This window comes from Caretta caretta, chromosome 3 (assembly GCF_965140235.1).
Source record: "Caretta caretta isolate rCarCar2 chromosome 3, rCarCar1.hap1, whole genome shotgun sequence".
NCBI lineage: Eukaryota > Metazoa > Chordata > Testudines > Cheloniidae > Caretta > Caretta caretta.
This window is the reverse complement of record NC_134208.1, coordinates 21951361-21975803: the sequence shown is the minus strand read 5'-3', so window position 1 is coordinate 21975803 and position 24443 is coordinate 21951361. Positions and strand designations below refer to the sequence as shown.

General features: G+C 45.0%; 1 protein-coding gene across 1 annotated transcript in view; it reads right to left on the bottom strand.

Moving 5' to 3' along the window:
- Positions 1–24443, bottom strand: part of HS1BP3 (HCLS1 binding protein 3) — a 79964-nt gene that overhangs the window by 8120 nt on the left and 47401 nt on the right. Inside the window, exons 5-6 of the mRNA XM_048845607.2 lie at positions 16725–16882; positions 16117–16252 (exon numbers count right to left, since the gene is read on the bottom strand). Coding sequence (XP_048701564.1) covers positions 16117–16252; positions 16725–16882 — 294 coding nt within the window. The remainder of the gene's footprint in view (positions 1–16116; positions 16253–16724; positions 16883–24443) is intronic.

Genomic DNA, 24443 nt, shown 5'->3' with positions numbered 1-24443 from the left:
GGTAACTCTCAGTGGGATCATAGGGTAATGGCTTGTAGAAACTCGTGTTGGAGAGCTGCCGAGCAGCCTCTTGTTCATATTCCGACCTATTCATGATGACAACAGCACCTCCTTTGTCATCCTTTTTGATTATGATGTCAGAGTTGTTTCTGAGGCTGTGGATGGCATTGCGTTCCGCATGGCTGAGGTTATGGGGCAAGTGATGCTGCTTTTCCACAATTTCAGCCCGTGCACGTCGGCGGAAGCACTCTATGTAGAAGTCCAGTCTGCTGTTTCGACCTTCAGGAGGAGTCCATCTAGAATCCCTCTTTCTGTAGTGTTGGTAGGGAGACCGCTGTGGATTAGTATGTTGTTCAGAGGTATTTTGGAAATATTCCTTGAGTCGGAGACATCGAAAATAGGATTCTAGGTCACCACAGAACTGTATCATGTTCGTGGGGGTGGAGGGGCAGAAGGAGAGGCCCCGAGATAGAACAGCTGCTTCTGCTGGGCTGAGAGTATAGTTGGATAGGTTAACAATATTGCTAGGTGGGTTGAGGGAACCATTGCTGTGGCCCCTTGTAGCATGTAGTAGTTTAGAAAGTTTAGTGTCCTTTTTCTTTTGTAGAGAAGCAAAGTGTGCGTTGTAAATGGCTTGTCTAGTTTTAGAGACTGGGAGTGGCTAAGTCATTATGCAAGGTAGCCTGTTTCCTCTTGTTTTTTCCTACCCACCCCCCCCCAGATGTTCTGGTTTAACTTGGATTTAAACTTGGAGAGTGGTCAGTTTAGATGAGCTATTACCAGCAGGAGAGTGAGTTTGTGTGTGTATGGGGGTGGGGGGGATGTGAGAAAACCTGGATTTATGCAGGAAATAGCCCGACTTGATTATGTAAAGAGTTGTCACTTTGGATGGGCTATCACCAGCAGGAGAGTGAATTTGTGTGGGGGGGTGGAGGGTGAGAAAACCTGGATTTGTGCTGGAAATGGCCCACCTGATGATCACTTTAGATAAGCTATTACCAGCAGGACAGTGGGGTGGGAGGAGGTATTGTTTCATGATCTCTGTGTGTATATAAAGTCTGCTGCAGTTTCCACGGTATACATCTGATGAAGTGAGCTGTAGCTCACGAAAGCTCATGCTCAAATAAATTGGTTAGTCTCTAAGGTGCTACAAGTACTCCTTTTCTTTAAGTCACTTCAGTGTTTCGGAAAATTTTCCCCTAGTATCCCAGGCAGTTTAGTGAAGCCAGTTTCACCTCAGTTTCACTAGCTCTCGCCAGGTGTCCAGCCAGCTGCCTTTCCCACTCCCTTCTTCTCTCTGGCCTAGCTGTGCCTGTGCTCAAGATGCAAAGTATAGTTTGAATTATTAACATAGCAAATATGCGTAGACATTTGTAGCTGTCCAGCAGCTCAGAAGGGAAATTATTAAGGCGTTCAAAAAACTTTTTTTAAAAAAAATTAGAAATAGTTTCAAATAACAAACATAGGAAGCTTTTGAAAAGAAAATTTGAAAAAGAAGAAATTTGCAACTTTTTCATCTGCACTGAATCAGAGGAACCAAAGATTCACCTTGGTCTCTCTCACTCCTAGCTGATGCCATAAACTGGGATTCCCCGATGTCACATAGATGGCATGGTACTGAAAAGTTAATTAAGCTGGCATCAGCGTTCACCATTGCCATGGTCTAGTCAATACTTAGCTTAACGGAGTTCAGACAGTATGAACGAATGTCCAGATCAGGCAATTGGCTATCAACCTGCAAGTCTCTGCCAATTATGTTTCAAAACCACAGATATTATAATCTGAAGTAAATAACCCTGAATACCAGAGGGGATAGGAGAAGGGTCTGTGACGCTAGGCAAGGTTACTGAGACGTGCAGTGTGGATTGGTTTTTTTAAATAAAATCCCTTTCACTTCAACTCAGGGTAGAACAATCACAAAAGTCAGAGATGGAACAGACCTTTTCAGGCATGATCCAGCCAAGCACTTTAGCACCTGCTGAACTTTAAGAACGTGAGTAATCCCAGATGTTAGAGCTAAGAATGAGTTTAAGAGCATCAGGGCCCGAATGCTCAGGGCAGGACTGTTTCATACAGCGCGCCCTCTGGTGCTTTGTCAAATCTAATCTTAAAAATCTCTCACGGGACTGAGCCTCTAGCCTGTCACCCGGAAGACTATTCCCTATGCTAAAAAGCTATGACTGTGAGGAAACATTTCCTGATCCTTGGCCTAATTTCTTTTAATTTTTGTTAATTTCACCTCATCACACCTTAATCCTTTGGATACCCAAAACAATTCCTTCAGATACTTCTAGTCAGTAACCATATCCCCTAGTTACACAACTGCCCTCCGTCATCCTTCAGTAAAGCTCTACACATAGAGCCAAACTCATCCTTGATGTAATTTCACTGACATCAGAATTGTTCCAGAGATAAATTTTACCCATTAGGGGAATATTCAGAGCTTTCCTCTGCCTTAGTGGCTTAGGTGGGTTTCTGCTGTGCAAGGGGAAGGATGAATAGAGAGGGAGGGGAAGGAGATTCCCTCTATATGACACCTTGCTCCATATAATCTTGCTGCATGGCAGAGCACAGGTGATGGGTAGCGGATGAGGAATGGATCTGGGTGAGGCTAGACAGCCCACTGAGGTTACTTTTGATAGGAGCCTCTATGGAGTGGTTGCCCAGGAACTTTGTGCCTGATGTTGATGGTGGGTTTCTCCTCCCTCTCTCATGCACCTGCCAAACACCCAGCCCAGCTACCCAAGCCAGGCACTTGGCTCTGGGTTTTCACCTTAACATCCTCTCCAGAATTTGTCACATCAGCCCTAAATCATGTTTGTATTACAGTCAGTTGAAAATATTGAACTGGAGATCAAACTGCTGCCACATATCCCCAGAACAGATTCTCTGTTCTCTGGTACACTATGCAATAAGTAATAATTCTATCCCCTCCGCCCCCACTGCACAAATATTGAGTGAATAAGCAGCCTAGAGTGACAAAGGTCTGGCCATATACAATGCACACAGAGAGATAAGGTATAGATTTCAGGACCTCAAACTAAAATATAAAGGCTCGACTTGGTGCTTGCAGTGTTGTAGCTGGGTTGGTCCCAGGATATGAGAGAGACAAGGTGGGTGAGGTAATACCTTTCATTGGACCAACTTCTGTTGGTGAAATAGACAAGTTGTCGAGCTTCACAGAGTTCCTCTTCAAGTCCTGTAGGTCAAGGGTAACCATATTTTCCCCAAGGGAAAACGGGACACTCCCTGTCTGGCCCAAGCCCTCCCTGAGGTCCCCCAGTCCCCACCACACTTGGGCCTGCCTGAGCCCTCCCTGCCTCCCGCCCACATGGGACCAGCCTGAGGTCCGCCTCCCCACCGGTGCCTGGGGCTGGCCCAAGCCACCCCGCTGCCCGCCTGCAACACGCCCCCATCCGAGCCACCGCACCGCCATCCTGCGACATCCTCCCCACACCTGGTCCAAGCCCACCAGCAATGCCTCCCCCACCCCCTCCTGCTACCCTTCCTGCATGCACGGCCACATGGCTGGTGGTCCGAGCCCTCCCGCTGCATGTCCGCGCATGGGGCAGCCTGAGGTCCCCCTGCACACAGGGTGGGCCAGCCTGCCCGCGCTGCTCTCTGTAGCCCTCCCTCCAGTGCAGGGCTGGTGTTACCACTGCCCCCCCACACCGCTCTTCCGCGCCCCACTAGGGGTTCCATGTGCGGGGGGGGGGGTCGGCTGTGAGGTGAAACGCTGCTCACAGCCTGCTCCCACTGCTACAGGGCCAGCGGAGCCCCGCCATATGGAGGAGCAGGGATCCTCCCACCATGGGTAAGCAGGGACCCCCTTCTCCGCGGGCTGCCCCAGGCGGGGGCACACCGTGCTCTGGCTTCTCAGCCGTGCAAGGCGGGAGCTGATGACGGTGTGGCGGGAGTGCTGCCCAGGAGGTAAGGGGGGCGGTGGGACAGGAGCAGCAGCAGAAACTGAGGAGGCAGCAAGGAAGATTCCGGCACCCGCTGGGGAGTGCAAAGAGGGGGGCATGGCTGCTTGCTGCCCCCCACTGCTGGCTGTGCTGCGATCCCCAAAAATACGGGACAATTTGCCCGTATTTAACTAAAAGTCCAGACACTTGGAAGAAGGCTTAAAAACGGGACGTCTGGTCGCCCTATGTAGGTTGTCCTTTGTAGCTCGAAAGGTTGTCCGTTTCACCAACAGAAGTGGGTCCAATGAAAACTATTACTCACGTTGCTCTCCATTAGGTGTAGCATTTGTCAAGGTCAGACATTTTGTCCCCTCGAGGGCAGGAATACGCATGCCATTGACCAGTAACCTGGTTGGTTATTGTGACTTTCAGAAATTCTGACTCTCATCTGGAGTTGCACTTTAATCTTAGTTAGCTTTTGTCATAGCAGCTAAAATGTTTATCGCACAGTCTTAAAACACCAAACAATATATGGCCTCAGAATGCTGCTTCATAGAAATAATAATTTTAAAAAAAACCAGAACCTGATACCAGAGGACAGTTCAGTTTCAAACGGGTCTGGGAACTGGTAGTCCTAGATTTTGAAAGACATGGGTTAGCTAGAGATCTTTTACAGAGAAATATAGTATATAACGTGCAATCTTTGTCTCACAAGCCACTTTCAGTGCTGTTGTGCAAGTCAGAATGTCTGATGCTTTGTTGCTTGATTGTGAAAGACATGGTTAACAACAACGTAAAATGCCTTAGGCCAAGGTGGAACCAAGGACTTACATTTCTTGGCAAGTAAATGAATTGTTACCATGCATAACTATCACATTTAACTCAGAGCTGGGGGATGGGGGGGGGGGGAATGAAACCTAGCAACAGCATGGAGCTCTTCTCACAGGAAAAAAAAAGAAAACATTTGTTTAAAAGATTATAGGGCACAGATATCCAGCTAATGAATTCTTCTCCCAAAGTCTGACTTCTCTTGGAAAAGGAGCACTGTAGTGTTTGAAATTCTTGTCATAATAATGTGCTTATTCAACTACAGTGCAGATTCTAAGTAGTAATGGAAAATATCATTTTTTTCCTGGAATAAAAAAGTATCTCCTATTAAAAATAAAAGGCTTATAACAAATTCAGCTGTGTGAGGTTAAAGCTGAGATGTGAATTTTGAAAGGGAGAAGGATTTTATGTAGAGAAACAGACAATGCTGTCATCACACTGACCAGTCTGTTTGTCTGTTCCTCCACCTGGTGTCTGTCTTGCCTATTTAGACTGCAAGCAGGGCTGGTGCAAGGATGTTTTGCGGCCTAAGCGAAACTTCCACCTTGTACCCCCCCTCTGCCCTGAGGCCCCCCCCCCCCGAGGCAGCTCCCCGCCCCCCCGCCCTGAAGAGCGCCCCCCCCCCCCCCCGCTGCAGCTCCCCTCTGCCCTGAGGTGCCCCCCCTGCGGCAGCTCCCTGCCGCCCCCTCTCCCTTCAGGGAGCTGTGCAGCAACTCCCCTCGGCCTGGGGAGCCATGCAGCAACTCCCCGCCCCAGCTCACCTCTGCTCTGCCTCCTCCCCGAGCACGCCGCCGCTTCTCCTGCCTCCCAGGCTTGCAGCGCCAAACAGCTGTTTGGCACGCAAGCCTGGGAGGGAGAGAAGCAGAGCAGGGCAGTGCACTCACAGGAGGAGGCGGAGCAGAGGTGAGCTGGGGCCCTGTGTGCCGCCCCCCAACCCCCACCATTACTTGCTGCAGACGGCCCTCCCCGCGCCCCTCTGCCCCAGTTCACCTCCGGTCCACTTCCTCCCCAGAGCGCGCTTTTGGCCACCCCCAACCACTTGGTGCCCTGGGAGACTGCCTAGTTCACCTAATGGTTGCACCTGCCCTGACTGCAAGCTCTTCAGGGCAGGCAGGGCAGTTCCATTCATTCTCATAAGAACATAAGTACTGGGTCATACTGGGTCAGCCCATCTAGCCCAGTATCCCGTCTTCTGACAGTGGCCAATGCCAGGTGCTTCAGACGGAATGAACAGAACAGGTAAGCATCAGGTGATCCATCCCCTGTCACCAACTCCCCCATCCTGGCTAATAGCCATTGATGGACCTATCCTCCATGAATTTATCTCGTTCTTTTTTAAACCCTGTTATAGTCTTGACCTTCACAACATCCTCTGGCAAAGAGTTCCACAGGCTGACTGCGTGTTGTGTTAAAAAATACTTCTTTTTGTTTGTTTTAAACATGCTGCCTATTAATTTCATTTGGTGACCTCTAGTTCTTGTGTTATGAGAAGAAGTAAATAACACTTCCTTCTTTACTTTCTCCATACCAGTCATGATTTTATAGACCTCTATAATATCCCCCCTTAGTCATCCCTTTTCCAAGCTGAAAGGTCCCAATCTTATTAATCTCTCCTCATATGGCAGCCGTTCCATACCCCTCATCATTTTTGTTGCCCTTTTCTGAACCTTTTCCAATTCCAATAAAACTTTTTTGACATGGGGCGACCACATCTGCACGCAGTATTCAAGATGTGGGCGTACCATGGATTTATACAGAGGCAATATATTTTCTGTCTTATTATCTATCCTTTTCTTAATGATTCCCAACATTTTGTTTGCTTTTTGACTGCTGCTGTACATTGAGTGGATGTTTTCAGAGAACTATCCATAGTGATCTTTTTTGAGATGGGGCAACCACATCTGCATGCGATATTCAAGATAAGGGTGTACCATGGATTTATATAGAGCAGGGCTGCCAAGCGATTAAAAAAATTAATCACAATTAATTGCACGATTAAAAAATTGTGATTAATTGCGTGATTAATCACATTAAACAATAATGTTATTTTTGGATGTTTTCTACATTTTCAAATATATTGATTTCAATTACAACACAGAATACAAAGTGTACAGTGCTCACTTTACATTTAATTTTTATTACAAATATTTGCACTGTAAAAAACAAAAGAAATAGTATTTTTCAATTCACCTCATACAAGTACTGTAGTTCAATCTCTTTATCATGAAAGTTGAACTTACAAATGTAGAATTATGTACCAAAAATAACTGCACTGAAAAATAAAACAATGTAAAACTTTAGAGACTACAAGTCCACTCAATCCTACTTCAGCCAATCGCTCAAACAAACTTGGTTACAATTTGCAGGAAATAATGCTGCCTGCTTCTTGTTTACAGTGTCACCTGAAAGTGAGAACAGGCATTTGCATGGCACTGTTCTAGCCGGCATCGCAAGATATTTATGTGCCAGATGCGCTAAAGATTCATATGTCCCTTCATCTTCAACCACCATTCCATCTGACATGCATCCATGCTGATCATGGGTTTTGCTCGATAACAATCCAAAGCAGAGCAGATAGATGTATGTTCATTTTCATCATCTGAGTCAGATGCCACCAGCAGAAGGTTGATTTTCTTTTTTGGTGGTTTGGGTTCTGTAGTTTCCGCATCTGAGTGTTGCTCTTTTAAGACTTCTGAAAGCATGCTCGACACCTTGTCCCTCTCAGATTTTAGAAGGCACTTCAGATTCTTAAACCTTGGGTTGAGCGCTGTAGCTATTTTTAGAAATCTCATACTGGAATCTTCTTTGCATTTTGTCAAATTGGCTGTGAAAGTGTTCTTAAAACGAACATGTGCTGGGTCATTATGAAATATATGGCAGAATGCAGATAAAACAGAGCCGAAGACATACAGTTTTCCCCCAAGTAGTTCAGTCAAAAATTTAATTAACACATTATTTTTTAATGACCATCATCAGCATGGAAACATATCCTCTGGAATGGTGGCTGAAGCATGAAGAAGCATACGAATATTTTGCATATCTGGCACATAAATACCTTGCAACGCCGTTTACAACAGTGTCATGCAAATGCCTGTTCTCACTTTTAGGTGACATTGTAAACAAGAAGCAGGAAGCATTATCTCCTGCAAATTGTAACCAAGTTTGTTTGTCTGAGCGATTTGCTGAAGCAGGACTGAGTGGACTTGTAGGCTCTAAAGTTTTACATTGTTTTGTTTTTGAGAGCAGTTATGTGACAAAAACAAAATCTACATTTGTAAATTGCACTTTCATGATAAAGAGATTGCACTATAGTATTTGTATGAGGTGAATTGAAAAATACTATTTCTTTTATCATTTTTACAGTGCAAATACTTGTAATAAAAATAATAATATAAAGTGAGCACTGTACACTTGGTATTGTGTTGAAATAGAAATTAATATATTTGAAAATGCAGAAAAACGTCCAAAAATATTTAATAGATTTAAATTGGTATTCTATTGTTTAACAGTATGATTAATTGCGATTAATTTTTTGAGTTAATCATGTGAGTTAACTGCGATTAATTGACAGCCCTAATATAGAGGCAGTATGATATTTTCTGTCATATTATCTATCCCTTTCTTAACGATTCCCAATATTCTGTTAGCCTTTTTGACTGCCGCTGCACATTGAGTGGACGTTTTCAGACAACTATCCACAATGACTCCAAGATCTCTCTGAGTAGTAACAGCTAATTTAGACCCCACCATTTTATATGTATAGTTGGGATTATGTTTCCCAATGTGCATTACTTTGCATTTATCAACAGTGAATTTCATTTGCCATTGCCTCCTATACATTCTGGGGCTACCCAGAGTGTGTTGCCCTGCAGGACCTTGGGGTTATGAGGTTTCAGGCCTCCAGTCCACTTGGAAGCCCCGGAGGGCAGGAAAGAGTGAATGAAGCCACAGTGCCAGAACCCAGGGGGAGGTACCTCATCCAGGTTCCCCATCACCACCACACACACTTGCTAAGAGTCCAGGAAAGCTGACCTCAGAGGAGGTCTTTTAATAAGAACAACAAATATGCATGGTAGGGAGGAGCTGTGTTGGAGTGGACAGGGGGATTTTGTGGCAAAGCAAAAGCCTTGTGGTATGTGGAAAATTATCTAAATCAGGGGTGGGCAAACTACGGCCCGCAGGCCGTTTTAATCCGGCCCTTTTGCTCCCGCTGTGGAGCGGGGCTTGCCCTGGTCCAGCGCTCCAGCAGGGAAGCAGGGTGGGGGCCTCTCCATGTGGCTCCTGGAAGCTGCGGCATGGCCCCCCTCCGGCGCTCCAGATGAGAAGCAAGGTTGGGGGCCGCTCCACGCAGCTCCCGAAAGCAGCAGCACAGCCTCGCTCCGTCTCCTACACGTAGGAGCAGCCAGGAGGCTCCGCTCTGCACGCTGCCCCCACCCCAAGCACCACTCCCGCAACTCCCATTTGCCAGGAACTTCGGCCAATGGGAGCTGCAGGGGCGGCGCCTGCGGACGGGACAGCGCGCAGAGCCGCCTGGCTGCGGCTCCACATAGGAGCCGGAGGAGGGACATGGCCGCTGCTTCTAGGAGCTGCTTGAAGTAAGCGCCGCCTGGAGCTTGCACCTCTGAGCCTCTCCCCGTGCCCCAACCCCCTGCCCCAGCTGTGATCCCCCTCCCACCCTCCAAACCCTCAATCCCAGCCCAGAGCACCATCCTACACCCCAAACTCCTCATCCCCAGCCCCACCCCAGAGCCTGCACCCCAGCCGGAGCCTTAACCCCCTCCCGACACCCCACTCCCCCACCCCAGCCTGGAGCCCCCTCCCGCACCCTGAACTCCTCATTTCTGGCCCCGCCCCAAAGCCTGCACCCCCAACCAGAGCCCTCACCCCCTCTCGCACCCAACCCCAATTTTGTGAGCATTCATGGCACGCCATACAATTTCTATTCCCAGATGGGGCCCTCGGGTCAAAAAGTTTGCCCACCCCTGATCTAAATGGAGATAATCTGATTAGAGCCTTTTAAAGTTCCCCCGCTGCTAATATAAAGTGTGCGGCTTTGTTCATAATAATTTTTCGTATTTCATTTTTAACGCTTTCAGAGAGAATGTGGAGTCTTCACAGTTTGTGCTGCTGGAAGGAGAGATTATAAATGCTCCTTTATGTTGTGACATAAACAGCCCACACTTATTTTACCATTCGTCATCTGTAATGGAGTTCTTTCACTCAGAGTGTTTTCTAAACCTTTCCTCATTTTTGTTGCTCTCCTCTGGACTCTCTCCAATTAGTCCATATTTTTCCTAAAGTCTGGTGCCTAAAATTGGAAACAGGACTCCAGCTGAGATCTCACCAGTACTGAGTTGAGTGGAACAATTAGCTCCCATGTTTTACATACGATACTCCTGTTAATACTTCACAGAATGATATTAGCCTTTTTTTTCACAACTGCATCACGTCGCTGAATCATATTCAACTGGTGATCCACTATAACCCACAGTTCCATTTTAGCAGTACTACCACCTAGCCAGTTATTCCCCATTTTGTAGTTGGGGATTTGATTTTTTCCTTCCTTAGTGAAGTACTTGGCACTTGTCTTTATTGAATTTCATCTTGTTGAATTCAGACCAATTTGCCAATATATCAAGAACCCCCTTTTGAGTTCTAATCCTGTCCTCTAAAGAGCTAGCACCTCTCCCAGCTTGGTGTCATCTGCAAATTTCACAAGCATACTCTCCACTTCATTATCCAAGTCATTAAAGAAAATGTTGAGTACCAAACCAAGGACTGACTCCAATATGCCCCCTCCCCCCAGTCTGACAGCTAACCATTGATAACTACTCAGAGTATGGTTTTCCAGTTGTGTACCTACTTTACAGTAATTTAATCTAGACCACATTTCCCTAGTTTGCTTATTAGAATGTCACGTGGGACTGTATCAAAAGCCTTACTAAAATCAAGATACATCACGTCTACTGCTTCCCCCATCCAGTAGACCAGTAAGCCTGTCAAAGAAGGAAATTAGTTTGATTTGGCTTGACTTGTTCTTGACAAATAGCTATTAGCAAACTGGCTATTCCTTATCATCCTATTATCCTCTAGATGCTTACAAACTGATTGGTTCATAATTTGTTCCAGTATCTTTCCAGGTATCAAAGTTAAGATGACTGGTCTATAAGTCCCCAGGCCCTCTATGTTCCCCTTTTTAAAGATAAGTACTATGTTTGCCCTTCTCCAGTTCTCTGGGACCTCAGGTGTCCTCCATAAGGGTCACCTCACATATCCTCCACAGGGGTGACTTCTGGTGCTTTTTCAGAATCCACCGAGTACCTTCTTACTACAAGGTCCCCTACAGAAGGCTGAAGGGCTGCCTTCTTCTCCGCTGCCCCACATCTCTGGCCCACTGACGGATCGGGTGTTGCTCCTACCTCAACCCCAGGTGGCTAGAAAGAGGTCTCTGCTCCACTTTCAGAGGGGAGCAGGACTGTAAGTATGTCAGGGCTGAGGCTGACTTTATTTTTGTGTCCTGAAACCACAGAGGCATTGCCCCTGTTAAACAAATAACAAGAATAAGTGAGGGACGGAGAGCATGGGAGACAGGAACATCACAGGTCACTATGGGGGAGGGACCCATGGAACAATCAAGTCCATGATTTTATCAACATTTGCCGAAAATCAGTCATGATTTTTTTGCAAACATTTCTGTGGCAAACCACTAGCCCTGCTCAGGAGCGAGGACGAGATATTGACACATATCACCAGCCCCTGCATGAGGCATGGAGACACACTGTACAGCTAGTTGAAGACTTTTCAACAAAAAAAGGCATTTTTTGACCAGTGCCAGCGAATTGCTGAGCTGCCTGGGACACAGCATTAGGTGGGTGGGAAGTTAACTTACAGCAGTAATTTAAATATCTTGGGGGAGCCCTTCAAACACTGGCCTCACTCTGCTCCCACTAAAGTCAACAGGGATGTTACTAATGACTTCATTTAGAACAAAGATAGGCCAACGGTGAGCGCTTTGAAAATCCTACCCTGTGTCTTTCCCTCGTCCAGTGCCTGGGATGACTTCACTATTAATGGACTATGTACAAGGGACAAAAAGCACACGTAGTGCAGTCATTCAAGCGCTCATATTCAAAAGAGATGACAGACCTTAAGGTATGTCGACACTGCAATAAAAGACCCACAGCACAGCCTGAGCCCAAATGTCTACACTACAATTTTATAGCCCTGCAGCCCGAGGCCTGCAAGTCCGAGTCAGCTGACCCAAGCTCTGAGACTCGGTACTGTGGGTTTTTTATAACCGTGCAGACATACCCTAAGAGACCCTGGCCATGTTCTGCTGCAGTGAAAACTGGCAGTTGAGAGGCTCTCTCCTGTTGGTACACTGAGAGGACCATTTACAGTCAGTCAACCAAACACCATCAAAGAGATACAGGAAAAACAACGAATAGAGTTTAGGTGGATTCAGAATGGTCAAATGGACGCCCCTCTCCCACATTAAATATCCTGACAAAATTTTCAAGAGAAACAAAAAGAAAAAACCACTAGCAGCAGATCCCACAAATCTCTACACTTGCAGAGAATGTCTAATCAGCATCTGAACCATCTACAGCCACTTGCTTATATGCAAACCAAACTTGCAGGTGACACTCTCCAACTGCCAGTGGTGGCTAGATTCAGCTTTCAACTTACATGACCCAAAGGGAGAGAGAAAAACATACACAAGTGCAGCCCCCAAACTGTGACCCATGGTAGTATAGGAGGCCACATGGTGCAGTCTCCTCCCCCTCCTTTCCAGCTCCTTCTACAGACCTCTGGGTTCTTCAATGTATGGGAGATGTAGGGGCCTGCGAAAGTGGGTGGAAAGGAGGAGGAGGTGCCAATCTACCTACTTTTACTAGGAGCTACTGCTACACAGGAGGAGAAAGCAGCAGCTGCTCTCTGTGACCAAAGCCCCCAGTGGGACGGGAGTTATTAATCTTTTTAAATCATAATCATTTTCCATATTAACAATAATCTGACTATGACACACAATCTTTGTGGGAAAGCATCTGCAGGGAGTAGGAACCTCAAAGGGGGTTTCCCAATGGAGTCCATTTAGTTACGTACGTATACCGAGGGCATTGGGTTTACTTGCTTAATGTAATAAAGTACAAAACAAGGGATCTGCTGTTCTCTTGATTTATGGAAAAGTTATGTGGATAAATCCCTTGGTGTTCACAAGAGAACAGACCCCAAGCTTCACAACAAGTCAATTTAGGGCTAAAATCTAATCTCAGACAAGTGGGCATGTACTGGCATGGTCTTGAGTACACCACCACTGGGCATACATGTGTGAGCCATCCTCCACATAGTCTGTTAGTGGTTACTACAAGAGGGGGGAAATCAGGACATTTTGTTTGTATTCACAGTTTTAGAATACAGTCATTCTTCACTGATGCTTGTGCTTAGTACAGTATATCCTTTAATCATACTATCCTACACTAAATGTATCTGTCTGGTCTAAGGCAAGCTATTTGCAAGGATCTTGACTTCAGGACCTCACTTAGGTTATGGTACTGACTTGATTTCAGGCTTCCTTTGCTCCATTTTTCATTTCAAGGGGCACTCGTAGATGGTTTTAGGCCTTGCGTTTGCGCTCTCTAAAATGGGTTTTCAAAAGAGCTTCACGTATATATAATATGATGAGACAACTATGCCTTTTTCAAAGGTGACCTGCAGATCAATATTAAGTGTATGTTGTGTGCTGCATGCACTAAACAACAAGGGCAAAAGAGCTGTTCACCTCATGTGGTTTTTAACCTCTCCTCCCCTTTCCTTCTCCACTGTACTTCCCACTATTTCATATCCCACCCCGTGGAGTTTCTTTTTCCAAAGTGATGCTCCGGGTTGTGATGTCACAGAGACTCCCCTATTCCCACTGGGGAACAAAGATTTGGTAGAAGACTCAGGAAAGTCCTTTTAAAAAATATTTTATATCCCACATGGATTTGGAGAAATATATATTAAGATCCTGTCTGACCTCCTCTGTCCCTACCCCAATATGCCAGCTCCAGCAAGGTTTGCAGTAGCTGGGATGCAATGCTTATTGATGTATCTGGAGGGGCTGATTGGAATTCTGGAACTAATGGGGTGGGATGGGGAGTAAGTTCAAGGCCACTTGTGCACTGAGTGGTCTCTGGACTCTGTTTAAATAATTCAGTATTTCACCCTTCATTAGATCCTTACACAGATATCAGTTCCTTGAACTCTAACACAAACTTTGTCAAAAAATAAATCCTGCTGCAGTTTTGGGCACCGAACTTGAGACAACTTGGGGCTGGATTTTCAGAAGTGCCATGAGGTGCAGTGGAATGCAATGGGAGCTGAAGATAATCTGTGCTTCCGGAATCAGGCCACAAGTGTCACTAGTTCGGCATCAAAAATTGAGGTACCCAGAATCAGCGACTACTTGTGAAAGTTAAGCTGCAAAGGTTTCTGGCTTCACAGATAAATTCTCTTTGGGGCGAAAAGAAGAACTCCACTAGGTTAAGACAGCAGGATCTCATTTGTCACCTCACATCGTCCCTGTTCTATTTTGCTTCCCATCAGGTCCATAATCAGACTCCAACATTTCTATGTTTTTCAGGTTCTCTGCTAATTTCCATCCTTCATTATTTCTCTTCCTCCAATAGCTCTTCCTTATTCCTGCTATTTCTCTCTGTTCAGTTTACCTGCTCTGCGCTATATCCATAGGGCACTATCTTTCTACATCCCTACCAGGAATAAGATTTGTCTCTAGATCAAGAGCGATTCCCATGCCATTTTCCAGTTGGGTCACACACTTGATTTTCTGCTGGGCTACACCTACTCATTTACAACTGAATGTTGGCACTGCCAGCTGCTGAAGGCATTGATGCTGGCACCGTGACAATTCAGGGGGAAAAAACAGTCATAACTTAAAGAATTAGTATCTTCTCCCTCTTCTGTCATTATCACCAGCTCTGGCAATTGATCAACTGTCACTATCTTCTTCAACACCAAATCTATATAAGGGCATAATCTGCCAGCCGAAGAGCGGGCTTCAGGGTCCTCTTTCACTGTGACTGAGCAGGGAAGACTGCGTAATTTGAAATGCAATAATATGACAAATGGTCAGGCTCTTTCCACTGCTTTCATGGCTAATGGAGGAATTGCACTAAATAAGGCACTTTTGTTCTAGTCATATCACCAATTTGGGTCAAGCGTTTTATGCCTAGATTAGCAGCACAGAATAAAGCAGACATGAAAAGCTGAGAATGTGTGTGTTCACTCCCAACGTGCCACCTCAGTAAATCGAGTTATGTCTTGCCACATCATGTCTTGTAAATATCAGATGTGCCCCCAAAGTGTAAGAGGAGATGGCATATAACCTAACTTAACTGCTGCATAAATTAAGCCAGGTATTTCTGCTGTGATATGTTAGTACTAAGGCATTTTGTATAAACAATGGAGGCTGCAAAACTACCAGCTCCAAGGGATTAAGAACACACATCAGAATTTTTTCATCTCTACTCAGGACTGGTTACTAAAGTAGGATACTAAAAAGCTGGTTAGTAACTAATAACATGAGCGAAAAGGTGGTTCCGCAGCTAGGGGGCCAGAGTGGGACTCAGGAGACCCACATTCGACTCCTTGTACTGCCACACACTTCCCATGGGACCTTATTTTTTCTGAGCCTTAATTCCCGATTTATAATGAGGGAATGATCGGAGCAGCAAAACTACCTCAACAGGAGTACTGTGAGGATAAATACATTGAGAGGCACTCAGATATTCTGGTAACTGGGGCCATATTAAGTACCTTAGATAAAAGGAGGGCATGTTCATGAATGCTTCCTTCTACCTCAGAGCCTCCTGATAATCCAGATCTTGCATAGTTCTGATTAAAATATAAATGAACGTTATAAGAGACACTGTTTAAATAACGAGGAAGCCCAGTCTAGTGGCTTGAGCACAGTGTCTGAGCCATGAGCACCTAAATTCTAATCTCAGTTCTGAAACAAAGTTCATCTTTACCCTTGGACAAGCCACTCCTCTGCCTTCATTTCCACATTTGGAAAATGGAGAGCTAACCTACCCATCTACCCTCCTGGGGATTATTTGTAAAGCACCTTGAGAAAGTAAAGGTGCTACTGTTTGTCAGTGCCCATTATTCTTAAGCTTTAATAAAGATGATGTGTGTTTGATTTTCAAGCTTTTAAACAAATGTCTGCCCTTGTCTTGGTTAGTATGAATGTCAATCCACTTTCAGCACAGAATGTTTTTTAAGCTTTGCCCTGGAGTTTGTGGCATTGGGATCTAAATTGCTTCCTGCTCAAGAATGCCTAGTGGATATCATTACTACAGGAACCGTTTTAGATGAATACCTCAATAGCTCCTCTGTGTCCTCTTTGAGGCTGGTGCTCAGCACATAGTCCTTGTTCTCACAGGCCGTTGGCAGCAGCAGTGAATCGCCTAGTTTAACAGTCCAACCGAGGTCTGGGTCTTCAAATAATTTCAGGTCTAAAGATTGAATCATCAGAAAGCTTTAGTCAAGCTTCAACTACATCACCACCATGACTGTTAGCAGGGGAATCAAGCTGTGTGGCTGAAAGGAAACATCCTATAGAAAATTTATTTTTATAAAAAGTCTTCCATAGCCAAAGTAAAAATTCACAAAGCGCTAGGAAATACATTCTTGATACACTGCACTAGCAGGAGCTACTGGCTCTACTCACCCATCAACATAAGCTAGACAACAACTACAGATCCATAACAACTGACAATCCAAAGTCCAACAGTGTATGCCTGTTGCAACTGCAAGCTATGTTTATTTCCACTTCTAGCTAATTTACAGCTGAAGGTCTGGCCCAACATTCTTACATCGAAACCCAAGTTTCATGCACTGCACCATTCCATTTTAAATACAAGAGCCTTATAGAAGCTTTGGGGACCACAACCTAACTGTACATAATGGAAAATGGAACATATTTACTCTCTTTGGCTGACAAGTTCTTCTTGGAACTGGAAGATGAAAAATCTTTTACTGGGCCAAATAGTCCTTCCTCAGGATCTACTTCCTCATCAAAAATGGTTAACTTGGGCTTGTCTTCCTTGGCTGCAGGAGGTGCAGGCTTCTTAGGTTTTTTAGATCTAAAAGTACAAGAAACAAGAAAGAAATTCAGCTGATATTTCTTACATTACAAGAACTATCAAGGAATTCAGCCAGAAATGGAAGCAAGATGTATATTAAAAATTACAACATGATCACATTTGGTTGCAATTTTCTCCTCCTTTTCAGGACTTTTCATTTGTCTGGGAATAGCAATGGTAGACTCCTGAATACATTTCAGCACCACTGAAATACAAGTGAGGGGAAGGGAATGGCTTGATATCCAAAGAATGGCCTGGACCCATTTGGCCACGTTGCAGACACTGGTTAAATCTGTGTGATGTTTTAGAAAAAAAACCCTGTGAGCCTCCCCAGTCAGTGGCTACTACTTTTAGTCCTGTGTACCTCACTGGTGAAGAGAAGGTAGCAGATACTTTAACACTGCAAACTCACCCCCACCAGTGGGCATACGACACTGGGGGCCTTGTCCAGGATCTGCACCACCTTTGGCTGAGGGAGAGGCAGGCCCATGAGCCCACATCCCTTTAGTCTCTGTTTCAATCTCACTCAGACATAAGGAGTACTTGTGGCACCTTAGAGACTAACAAATTTATTTGAGCATAGTCTTTTTGCGGATATAGACTAACACGGCTGCTACTCGGAAATCACGCAAACATGTAGCAGCATCCACGGCAGAGCGAGAAGCACAACAGTGACCTGCTCAGAACCTACTGACCCACTCAGAAGATGAGCAGCCATGCTCTGTATTAGCTGAAGCTTTAAGGCGGCCTTCACAGTTAGGTACCACACATTACAGCAATGCAGCCTGAGGTAAGAAAGGGGAAAATTCAAGAGAGAAGTCGGCATGTGGGGAGCCAGAGAAAAACGGGAGGCTAAGAGGAAATCTTTGGATGAGAGAATTTAATTCAAAACAAGGGGAAATGCCTGTTCATTAGGGCATCAAATCATTTGCACGGAATCTCCTGATATTTGGACCCACAAGCATAACAGTCATGTCCTCGCAAGGTACCAGTGCACCCCAAAAAGGCACCTTTTGCACTAAAAGATCTGCTCTTCTTCTTTACCCAGTACAAGGTCAGGTTTCAGTCTACAGTAAAACTAATTAGCAGCATTTAAAATGCTATTGCCATCAAAAAAACAAGGCAATAATGTTGAAGAGATTACAAGTGCATTCCAGTCACGTTAAACAGGCCAGTAAAATACTCACCAGATTGCGGCCACACACAGAGGGTAAGCGGAGTCTGGCTACTTTTCATAAGAGTTTATCATCAACAAAACATAAGCCCTGGTGAATAGCATGTTCCTGTTGTTGCTTCATCTCTTAGCAACAGCAAAAGATGCACTTTAAATGACTACACAAGATCGATAAGTAATGCTTAACCACTGAATGTTTTGGAAATGTACCATACTGACGGGAAATGACAAGGAAGCAATTGCTAAACAGCTTGCTAAACAATTTCAAATGGCAACAAATTCAGTTTGTGTTTTGGTGCTCAGATGCTACAGAGGTACAGTGGTTCAGGAGTGGGGGTGGGGGGGTTCCTGTGGTTAGGGTGTTAGCTAAAGACCTAGACTCAATACCCTGCTCAGCCTCAAACTTCCTGTGTGACCAAGGGCAAGACACTTAATCTCTCTGTGCGTCAGTTCCCTATCTGCAAAATGGAGATAATAGCACTTTCCTACCTCACAGTGGTGTTGAGGATAAATACATTAAAGACTGAGGTGCTCAGATACTACAGAGCTGGGGGCTATATAGGTACCTAAGATTGATGGACAGATCTGTTAACTTCTCTTTCCCAACTTACAAAAAGCCCATTTTTCTCCAAATACACAAGCCTTTTAATGGCATGGCCACCTAGGACATAGGTGAGTAGATAGTGGAGTTCATGTGTAAATTTCTTTCCAGTCACCTCTCTGCCTGATCCAAGGTGATCGTATGTATAGTAAAAGGTGCATAGTTCTGCAGCATGGTTTCCGTAATCCTTTCTTTCATGCCCTTCAGCCTCAGTTTTTCCCTTTATTTGACTAGATGCAACCATTCATCCATCCACTGGAGAGAGGCACGTTTTAAATTCGAACATTAAAACACACCGAGGCAGATTTCTGGAGGTAGCTCTTCTCCATCCTGCAATTGCTTACAACATGACACAAAAGAAAAATATACCTTAAATCTCCATGTAATTGATCTTCAAATATTGCAGCAGGAGTGAAGATGAAAAATCAGGCGCATTGCTACAGAGAGAAATGTACTTAGCCAATTGAATGTTATGTTTTCTTTTTGCTATTATTGCGCATTTGTGCTGGGATTTTCCTTTTTTAAAAGTAGATTTTAGCGCTCAGTTATTAAGTACTGGCTTAACAGCTGTGGAGAGTGAAGATCTTTGTAGCCTCAAAACAGGGTACCGCACAGTGCTTCCAAGCACTGCCCCATCAATCAATGTGTCTTACTTCTGATATGGAGAGAGCACCTCCAGGGGATAAGAGAATCATTAGGAAGCTTCCAGAAAATGATTATTTCCTCCTGGACAAATTAGGTGGTACACACCTTTTCTGGGCCAGATCCTCAGCTGGTGTAAATCAGCACAGCTCCATTCACTCTGTATTTGTGCCCAAGCTGTCACTGGCATGGGAGGAATAGTTTATTGTCAAGGTTTTTTTTAAAAAAACCTTGACTCGGAAGCTGGTGAAAGCAACTCCTGCAAGGCATCAAGTCCACTAACGTCAGTGGAAGTGGAGAGCTGTTTGAGCTCCCTCAGATAACGTCAATGGAAGTTGATGGGTTTTAGCACCTTACAACCTCTGAACATGCAGTCTGGAATTCTCAAAAGAACCTAAGGGAGTTAGATGCCAAAATATCACTGGGAATTGGGCACGTAACTCCCTTAAGCTCCTTAGGAAATCCCAGCTGTAACATTCCAAGGTTACCAAAAAAAAAAAAAATTACCCTTGGTCATTTTTAGTCTTGCCAGGATACATCACTGGACAGTTGCATGGCCCATGACTGAGAGCACAGAAAGTGACTTGCCATGTTTTCTAAACATTACCAGGCTGAACAAGAAAAGGTCATTTCTTTGTGATGGATCTGCTTCACCTTACTGCCCTTCTAAGGACACCAGCACTGTGCTGCCAAGTGATTCATGTTTACCAGCAACATGGCTTTCTTGAGACCAGAATCTAAGCCAAAAAAAATCCCCACAGTTCTGTATTTAGCTGACCGGTTCCATGCCACACACTGCAGTAGCAATAAGATTATTTTGAGGGGGAAAACATGAGTGTATAAATGTTGCACTGCTACAAATCCAGGGCTCAGTCTTGTAAGAGTGCCAAACAAGGAGTTGCCAATAAGGTGGTTCTGTCACTCATGACCCAACAAGTGAGGTCAGCTGAGGTGAACAGAGAGTGGTTAAAAGCGACATTGTACGCCGCATGTGTCATGAGGAATGAAGCAGCTGGCTGGGAGAGTAATGTTCCATGGGAACCTTCACGGGCGCCGGAATAGGGGGGCCCAGGAGGCCATAGCCCTCCCACTTTTTGAAAGTGGACGGGCCTAGTTTGGCAGGTGCTCCACCCCTCCTCTTCCCCCTGAGCGCCTCCTCCCCCCACCCAGAGCAGGAGAGTCCGCAGCTCTCCACAGCTGCCCCTGGGTCTTACCTGGTCCTGGCTCTGGCTGGGGTGGCCGCAGCCCATCCATGGTAAGAGCCGTGCAGGCAGCAATGGGGAGCTGTGCTGTGGAACTCTCACCTGCCCAGGGCAGGGGGGGCACAGGCCAGGGGCTGCTTTCGACCTCCTCATCCCAGGCAGGTGGAGGGTCCACGGCACAGCTGCCCATGCGGCTCTTACCCTGGCCAGGTTGCGGCCCACCAGCCAGAGCTGGATCCAGATAAAAGCCGTATGCGGGCAGATGTGGGGAGCTGCGGACCCTCCTGCCTTGGGTGGGGGGCCTGCAGGGCGGAGACACAGGCCCGGGGCTGCTCTCGACCCCCATCCCCAGGCAGGTGGAGGGTCCATGGCTCTCGGCCGCTCCAACTTGCAGCTTGGCCATGGGTGGGGCCTTGGGCGGAAGAGATGGGGCGCTTGGGCCCTGCCCCCACCCCACACTTTTGGGCAGGCTCTGCCGTCCTTGGGAACCTTCAGAAGCATTTCTATGTCTGGACCCCAGGGCTGCCTCAGTTATTAATTTCTCCTTCACACAGCTCATCTATCTGCATTACACTCATCACCTTGGTATCCGGTAACTGAAGGTTAGTTGAATAAGATACTGCATCTGACTGGCAGCAGGATTAATGGACACTCCTAAAAATGGCTCTTAACCAAATCATTTACATTTCTTCAGAAGCACTTAAGCCCCTATGCTCAGCCCTGTCCTATCACATATACACTTCTCCCTACACAGCAGGGCTCACAGTTCAGGCAGTAATGCTGAGCACTGTGCATATTTCTTCGCACAATGTGATGACCTCTGTGCACAAAGGCTGAGCACACCCTTGCACTTTGGCTCGCTGCACTTCCTTCAGCAGCTGACAGGATCAAATGCTAATAGAGCTGGTATCAGCCATGCCACTCATTGGTCCCTGGTCCTTAGAAAACTGACTCTCATTTGGAAAGAGTCCTGGAGCCCTGGATTGAACTCAAAATGTTACCTCTGCTATATGGTGATCCCAAAAAATCCCTAAAGCTAAGATAACCTATTGAACTGAAGCTAAAGTTTCAGAATAATTTCTACGTACCCTTATTAAAGTTCTGACTGATTTCACCCCTATTGAGTTCCATAAGTGTAATACTAATTAGGCCACTGAACTTTCTCAGATCAAGCTAAGACATTTTGAAGATTATGAGCTTCAAAAAGACTCGACAATGCTAAAATTTTTTGTTGTATAAAGCCTGTACATAAAACCCATCTGTGTAAGCATTAAGGGCCAAATTTTCAATCCATTTTTGTGGGCACTATTATTTGCATCTGCAATTTATAGAGACAAGGTGGGGTGAGGTGGTATCTTTTATTGGAGCAATTTCTGTTGGGAGAGAGACATAGACTTTGTCTACAGGTTACTACAGTATAATTTATGTTGCTCAGGGGTGTGAATAATCCACACCCCATGAGTGACATCCTAAGCGCCAGTGTAGACAGCACTATCAGTGCTGTAGTGTAGATGTAGCCACAACCTTTCGAGCTTACACAGAGCTCTTTTTCAGGTCTGGGAAATGTACTCAGAGGGTCACAGCTAAATAAAAGGTGGAACAGAAGTGGCCCATTAACACCTCTTCAGTCAAAGGTGAAGGGAAGGGCAGGGGGAAGGGCAGTTAGTGGGTTACAGATTGTTGTTTTAAGCCACAAATCCAGCGTGTCTATTCAGCCAATGATTTTTAATGTCTCGCAACACTATGAATTTAAGCTCTAAGGCTCGTCTTTTGAAGGTGTTGTGCAGGTTTCCTTTGAGGATAAGGACTGATAGGTCAGACAAAGAGTGAGTGCTTTGTGAAAAGTGTTCACCCAGAAGTGATACAGTGTTTTTTTTGTCTTTTATCAATTTTTTGTGTGAGCTCATGCAAAAGTGTAGCGATCGTCTTGTTTACCCACACAGTTGTTATTGGGCCATTTAGTGAACTGGATGAGGTAAATCACATGTTGTGATAGGCACGTGTAGGACCCTTGATCCTGAAAGACATGTTGTTGGGGAAGATGTGATTGCAGGTTTTGCATCTGTTGTTCTGGCAGGGTCTGGTGACACTGACATCCTGGGACAAATACAGTTTTAGGAAGCTGGCTGACTGCTCACTGGTTAATCCTGTCATTGCCTCTGAGAAAACAAGACAGCAGGTGCTGAACTGAAAATGTCATCTGCTGCTCTCTCTCTATTCCAACAGTGTTCATTTTCCGAAGCTGTATGATAACCGACAAGACAAAAGGGTCATTCTCATCTGTCTGGGAGGAGGGGTGCCGAATGGGAAATCTAAGCCAGCCAGCTCAACCCAGCGTGACTGCTCAGCATTAAGTAACGGTGACAAGAGCTTGCTGTAGGGCAAGTTCACCTCAAAGAGTCAGCCTTTTCTTGCAGACACCAGGGCAGAAAAATCAGTTAATAGTGATGGAAATGCTTTCAGGGTCTCAAAAAGTAAGAGAAGAAGTTATAAAAGGTAGAAAAGTACCCTTGTTTTGAAACAATTTTTAGTGAGAAAATTATCAAGTAGGGAAATTTTTGTTCTCTGAGATCTTTGGACCAGGCTGCTCTTGGATTATATAGTTCCAACCAACCAACAGATGGAGACAAATCATTAAGGGCAAGTTTTACAAGAGTTCAGCTCCCATTTAGGAACCTAAACACGTGGCCAGGTTTCTTGAAGTGCTCAGCACCGAGGAGTTTCTGTTGTTCTGAATGGAAACCATTGGATGCTTAGCTCTTCTGAAAATCTGGCCGTTAGCTTTTAATGCCGCTACACTCCTATGTCATTTGAAAGGAAGACCTCCAACACACTATAGTGAAACTATTTTTGTTGATATACAATAACCAATATCTTTAACCATAAATATGAATAGTTCCATGAAAACTCTGATTTTAATCTACACAGGCACTAATTTACATAGGGAAGGAACCTGGACTGGTTTACGAGATCTCAAAGGAAGAAAATTGCCAGGAAATATTTTCCCTTCTTTCTGGATCCCCTAGACCAGTCCAGACATTTGGAACGGGCTAAAACAAGGTTTTAAAGGTTAAAACTAACAAGATAAAATTTTCAAAATCTATCAGGATGACACATTCACAGCGTACAGTGATAATGAAATACTTTCTATTGCAACTGTAACTAGGGTTGATATTAAAACAGCAGCTGTTACAGTTAAAAATTTTCAGATCCGTAGGGCTGGATAAACTGTATCCAGGAGTTTTAAAAGAATTGGCCAAGAAGCCCTCTGAACCACTGATGTTGATATTTTAACAATGTTTTGAATTCTGGGTAAGTTCTAGAGGAATAATTTTTTAAAATGCCAATATGTAACAAAGTTAAATGGGACAACATGGGTATCTTTATACTGGTTAGCTGGATATCAATCCTGGATAAAATCATGGAAAGGCTGATAAGGGATACAATCAGTAAAGAATTAAAAGGATGGCCCCATAATTAATACCAGTCAGCATGGTTTTATGGAAAATAAGTCATCTCAGACAAACATGATATTTTTTTTAATGAGATTACAAATTAGGTTGATAAAGGTAATGGACATAAAGTCTGACATACTATACTGCATATGTCCAAACCTTCTTCTTGCCTTATGAGGCAGGGAGAACAAAATCTTTCGGTCTACCTTTTCTGGGCGGCAGGGGTACTGTTGTGGTCAGAGCCACCTCAGATGTAGCCTTCTTGGTGCTCCTCTGCTGCTAGTTCAAGTCCCTCCTCTGAATCAGGCAGAGCAGAGACCTGACCTTGTATTCCCCATATCCTAAATGAGTGCCTTAAACACTGAGCTCTTGGTTTTCTGGGGTCTGTCTGTCTCTATGACCAAAAATTCCACCTGGATCTGAGAAACCTTCCCGATGAAAGCTTCAACAAAACAGACCCTTTCCTGCAAAAAGTCTCATTTTCAAT